General features: G+C 36.7%; 1 protein-coding gene across 1 annotated transcript; it reads right to left on the bottom strand.

Moving 5' to 3' along the window:
- Nucleotides 1-626: 626 nt before the first annotated feature.
- On the bottom strand, nt 627-5,698 carry LOC124866287 (interleukin-2 receptor subunit beta-like). The gene is made up of 9 exons (XM_047362001.1): nt 5,682-5,698; nt 5,399-5,493; nt 4,151-4,268; nt 3,884-4,047; nt 3,643-3,794; nt 3,383-3,554; nt 2,950-3,046; nt 2,774-2,858; nt 627-2,038 (listed from the first exon to the last, which is right to left on the bottom strand). The coding sequence occupies exons 2-9, from the start codon at nt 5,463-5,465 to the stop codon at nt 1,508-1,510; spliced, it is 1,386 nt and encodes a 461-aa protein (XP_047217957.1). The 5' UTR covers nt 5,466-5,493; nt 5,682-5,698; the 3' UTR covers nt 627-1,507.
- Between the last annotated feature and the right edge of the window lie 267 nt (nt 5,699-5,965).

Below are 5,965 nucleotides of genomic sequence, written 5' to 3'. Positions count from 1 at the left end.
CCCATAAAACAACGTTCTCCTCTCTAACTCCAGCCACCACCTGGTGCCTGCTAAGAGCAGAAGAATGGGTCGAAGTGAAGACTTGATGCAGATTGATCCATTTGCTCACAAATTGCCAGTTTACCTTCACTAATAATCCAAATATGTCTGTACAGAAGTGAACTATATTGTTTTAATTTTAATTTAAATTCCAACTATTTGCTTTTTCGGTCTTTGATGGATAGTTTCGAAGTTGCTCTATGAGAACCTGAACTGATTTGAAAAGCCTGGCTGATGGTGCTGAAATCTGCAGAAAATGCCATAAAAGAAGAGAAGAAAAATTGTTCTTCCATACTTTACTGAATATTAGGCTATTTTTTGGTACATGAAAATGAGCATAATGGAGATATATGGGGTTATTGCTTCTCCTTAATTTCAGCAGCCATCATTCCCCTATTTCTGCTGTAAACAAGAGTAAGAATAGATTAAATCTTAAAATTGAATCTAATTGAATCTTTATTTAAACAGGTGATTCAAATGGGCATACGCTGCAAACAGACATATAACTGTTTAGCTACAGATAAATTCAGTAAATTTATTTGAAAGTACCTGATAGAAGCAACATGATATACTGTAAAGATGAAGACATTTTCAGTGATGCTTTGCAGTTCAAAGTTTAAAGTCCCTTATTGAAATTAAGTGAGGCATAATTCAACTACTACATCCCCCGTTTTTAAGAAGACCAGGAATCTGTGCAAATAAATTCATGGAAAAAAAGATGAGTCAGAAACTATTTTCTCTCTGAATTTAAAAGTTAAACATGAAGCACCAGAGATTTTTTAGTACATCATCTTATCTCAGCCTTTTTATATCAAATATAAAACAGAGAAAAATTCCAACACCTTTCTTTATCTGTGTTGTTGAGACTTCTCTGACTGACATGGGACTGGCTGACATGAAATTGAAACTTAAATGGGGTCAGTGTAAACCCAACAATTGCACTGAATGGCACAAATAAACGTTACAAAAATATAACAGTGGCGGAAAGATACTGAAAATAATGCATCACAAAACATCAAAACAATCCTAGGGCTGTTGTTGACTATAAGCTCTTATTATATTGGGGAAAGCTTTTTATCCTTTAAATGGTTTATCTTGAGTTGAATTAAAAAAAATGCAGAAACAAAAGCAATCCTTTGCCCAGCGCCGAACCTACAAATGTTCAAACATTCTTATAAATAACTTGTATCACAGAGGCTTCAACATGTGCATAAAGGGTTTCCCTGTTTTGTGCCCCAGGAAAAGGTTGCATACAACCCAGATAGTTCACAGATACCCTGCAGGTCTACGACAAACAGAAAGTAATTTTGCTTTAATTAGTTAAAGTAATTCAGCCTCTGATTTGAGGGCTTCGACTGATACATTTCACCAGCGACAAAAAACATGGCAGGTTTGTTTATATGCATTGAGCCAATGCGCAGTGCAGATGAAAACCATTTCCCTCTAAATGAACAAACAGAACAATTTCTCAGCCCTCTGACTTCAGGGAACCGGACAGAACATCTCTGGCATGATCTTTGGACAGTAAGACAGGAACAACTCCCTCGGCTGTCTTATTTAGGATGCAGTAATCGCTACGGTGACTGGGTGTCGGGATCTCACTGACTGGACTGCATGGTAAACTGCACTGCGGGCTCTGGGTCAGGTCCTCGCAGTTGCAACCAGAATCAGAATGGCTGATCTCTAGGAAATCATTTGGTTCAGAGGAAACAACCTCTACTTCCTGGATGCTGAAACCCCATATGGAGAAGGGGAGCTGAGTGTATGGAGTTTCTCCTGGACAGACCCCCGGGATAGGAGGCTTGTCCATCCCTGGTAAGCCAACATAGGAGGTGAGACTCGGGGGGAAGGTCAGTTGTATTGCAGGAGTGGTAAGGAAGACTTGGTTCTCCTCTAAATCTTTTGGGCTGGCTTTTGGCACAATAGTCACAGCATTGGCTATCAGGTCCTCCTCAGTTTTGTACGTCAGGACATGCTTGTGGTGAGGTGAAAGCCATTCCTAGAAAGTCAACAAAAGAGACATGAGTGTGATAAGCTCTCTTTAAGTGATGAAGATTGTTCTGTTTGCTCATCTGAGCTAATGTAGCGCGCCTGTCAAAAGTCCCACTTTATTCTCAAAGGTAAATAAAAGAACACTGTCTTTATAGAACCCTAGAAGTTACCAACATTCAGTTTGGACTGAAGAACTTCAGTAAAGGTCAGAAAAAGAACAGCATTTAATGAAAGTAGCAGCCAATAAGACAAACTAAAATGTGTACATTCACAGTAGAGGTCAGAAGTGTCTCTAACCCCATTCACCTCAGGTAATCATAATCATCTTCCATTCTTGATCAAAACATATCAATATTTATATACTATTGAATCATTTTCACACAAATGTTTTTCAACCTGATAACCTGACAGTTGATCACTTTCTCTAGACTAATGTAAGCATGTTTACCAAAATTGTTTAAAACTTAGTTATGGTACATATATACAGTAACTTTGCAAAAAGCTGCTGAGCAATTGTGAGAAACATTTGATTGCTGTAATGTCTATAAACATATTTTCAACAATTTGGAAAGTGTGTAAAAACCTTCTTAGTTGAAAGAAAATAAATTTAAATTGAAATCTGCAAAATATGTGGAAATTAAATGTTCCGAGGCTCAGACAAGTAGAACTATATGTTCTTATTAACAGTAAAAACATCTCAGTTTGCTGCATTGAAAATGAGTAAATGATATGAAGGTCTCACCTGGAGATTTCCTTCATGTTCCTGAAACAGAGGCTTAAAGAAAGGTGCTGGTGTTGGTGTAAGGGCCAGAGTTTTTATCTTCATTCTGTTGCATAAGGTCATAACTTATTACTCAGGTAATTTTCAAAAGTGGTAATATTCTGACACGTAATTCTTTGGAGGAGCAGCTGAGTTACCTTGTAGCAGGGTTGTAGAATACAAACAGGAGGATTCCAACAATTAAACACACAGGGCCCAGAGATTTGAGTAAAAAAAGTACAATATCTTCTCGTTCTAAGGAGTGTGAAATAAGACACAGTTAGTGAGTCATGCTACAGAGATATGAAAGTACATGAGGTGGCTGATGTCTCTGAATTATCTACACAGTTCTGTGTAAGAAGCAGGGGAAACATCTGACATTCATACTTTGTTCTGATAATAGAGACTGATGCATGCTTCATGATGAATAAATCTTTATCTAAACTGCACAACAAAAAACATCTTTAACAATAATACTTTTTTAAAGATGGGAAACGCGAGAATTCAGTATTTATTTTCCCGTTCTTTCGACTCGGATGCCTGAAAAGTTAAAAAACATTCAAAGCAATCATGAAAAAAGTTTCAATTTACCTTCTTTTTGTGCATTTGTCCAACATGTAGATTTACTCCATTCACTCCAGGTAGAACCCCTGTATGTGTTCTCCAGGGGCTTAAATCTGGCTTTGATACAGTACTCCGTGTTTGGTTTTAAGTGTTTTGTAGGAATTGTTTCAACATTTCTGGATGAGCTGAGGCGAAAAGTCTGAGGAAAGACAAACAGTGATGCTAGCAGTTAATGTATGGAGGTGATACATGAATAAGGCATGCTTGTTCACATCACCGGGTCTTACTCTGATCCAGCTGCCGTTAGATTCTTGAAGCAAAAGTTCATAGTCGAAATCTGACAAGAACATATGTGATTTATACCGTTCACTTTTACAAGTAATGTTGATGGAGTCTGTTGATTGTTGGAGCTCGAGTTCAGGCGGCGGGGTCAGCTTGACTGTTTAAAAAAACAATTCCATCAGATTTTGATATTTACAGAACATAGGTGGATTATTGAACAATTATCAGTTATTGAATGGCACTTACTGTTATTGACTGGTTTGAAGTCATCCAGGAAAGCTTGGCAGGCAGATTCATTACAAAGCTTAATGCTATATTTATCCAAGTCCCCAAGATTTGAATCTGTAAAAACTATACAGCTACAGAGAAAGCCCTGATCAGTCGCCATGAGTGGACAGGAAAATTCGGTCCTAGTGAAAGGAAAATAAAATAATCTTCTGATAGATGCACTGAAAATAAACAAGTTACATTAGGAACGATCTGGTCACATAATTTGGCTGGATGTGCAGATACCTTTTATCATCAATGAACTTCAGGCTGTAGTTGTTGGACCTGACCACCAGACCATCGCTGATGTTCCACGCACAGGTTATGTTTGTGATGTAGTCGCTAACACATGAATTCGCTCCACCTGAACAACCAGAGTTAGGAAGAAAATACTTATTGATGCTCTGAGTATAGTATACATATAACATCACAATAAACTTCATTTTAGAGTTAATCAGATGTCAAAGTAAGTAAAAGGAACAACTGAATTCAACTAAAGTACTGTTTAATAATCTCCTTCTCATCTGTTTTCTTTTAAAACAGCTTTCTGAGCATTAGTCTTTGAGTGAATTTCTTTCAAACAACCCAGATACCAATGGAAACATTTAATGGCTTAAATATTAACAGGAAAGTAGATGTTCTGCTTCCTTCCAAGCAGTCAGACTTTCCAGTTTTCACTTAAAATGATCTTGTTGTCTGTAATTTGCCTTTATTTCACTAATTTTAAGCCCAGTTCCATGATATTTTTCGAAGAATTGATTGCTTATTTGTTTTGAGCTACTTAACTCTAACGTGTGAATCATTTACTGGATATAAGGTCAGAGCATAACAGAAAAAACAAATGCCTATTTTCAAATTACCTTTAAATCTTTAGGCACTTTTGTATCAGGAACCTGCCACAAACCATGTTTCCTTTGCTTCAGTTAAAATATATAGACAATACCTAATTTAAGAGTTTGATACATAATTGGACCTAAAAAAATGTTTCTCAACGAACTAGAAGCTGGAAACCTGACAAACTAGAGGAACATGCATCCTTCATCACAGTTAGTTACAAGAACTAAACTGGAAAAATAGTGAAAATGCAGCAAACATCAAAAACTAACGGCAAAATATGGCTGAGGTGGTTCAAAACTTTTGCACAGTGTAAATTACCTTGTAACTGTACTTCAGTGAATTCTTAAGTAAAATCAAAACCAGACAAGACTTAATTGTGAAATGAGCAAAAGGATAACGTGTGATGTTAAACACAGATAACATGAGTTTCTTGATATTTCAACAGTTAAAAATTTCGAATGAACACATATTCTGTGGTTGATGACTGGATCCCATGACAAAAAGGTTATCTACTTTCTACTTAGAAAATCAGATAATCTTGTGAGGAGAAAAAAAAGAAAAAAAGAATAAATGATCTCATACAAGCCCTCACAGTAAACTCCACTTAAAGCTGCCTTCTTAAAGCAACAGTTATGTGTCCACTAGTATTAAGAGTACCTGTGATGCTGTGGGCCACTGCCAGGATGTTGGAGCACCAGAGCACAAACAGGAGCCGCCCTCTCATCGTGGCTTACGGGATCATAAGCATCACTCTGTCAATATTAACAAGATCTTTATTTTCAAGAAAATCAGCTCAAATACAAAACATTTAAGGAATTTTATTTATAGACTATGAACAGATGAATAATATAGATGTTATACACATATATAACTGTGGACACAGAGACATTTGTTAAAAAATGAATGAGCAGTTGTTATGACATGGAGCCAATGTTCTTACCTCAGAGCTGCGGTGCTGTTGATGTCTCAGTGTGTGAATGAAACGTTTTTCTGAGGTTTGAACTATCAATTGTCATCTTTGCAGGAAGTTACAGGGCTTTTTTTTTACCCTTTTGATTTGGTTTTGTACCAGTGAGTGATTTTTACTCTCTCTCCTTTAAACAGCTATGCTATTTTCTCTATATCTATCTCTATTTAACTTCTGTAACTCATTCAACTTAATAAGTTGCCTAATACTGTTTTGATTTCTAAACTTTTATCCTACGCTTGTGGGGCCATTACATT

This window comes from Girardinichthys multiradiatus, chromosome 3 (genome assembly GCF_021462225.1).
Source record: "Girardinichthys multiradiatus isolate DD_20200921_A chromosome 3, DD_fGirMul_XY1, whole genome shotgun sequence".
Lineage (NCBI taxonomy): Eukaryota > Metazoa > Chordata > Actinopteri > Cyprinodontiformes > Goodeidae > Girardinichthys > Girardinichthys multiradiatus.
Note: the sequence above shows the minus strand (reverse complement) of the source record. Positions and strands in the feature narration are given on the sequence as shown.

Excerpts from the sequence above, each read along its gene's own strand:
- LOC124866287 (XM_047362001.1), bottom strand. The coding sequence starts at position 5,465 with ATGAGAGGGCGGCTCCTGTTTGTGCTCTGGTGCTCCAACATCCTGGCA. Across the intron at positions 3,555-3,642 it reads CTAACGGCAGCTGGATCAGA|ACTTTTCGCCTCAGCTCATC; the intron begins GTAAGACCCGGT and ends GTCTTTCCTCAG. Across the intron at positions 3,047-3,382 it reads GACAAATGCACAAAAAGAAG|AACGAGAAGATATTGTACTT; the intron begins GTAAATTGAAAC and ends CACACTCCTTAG.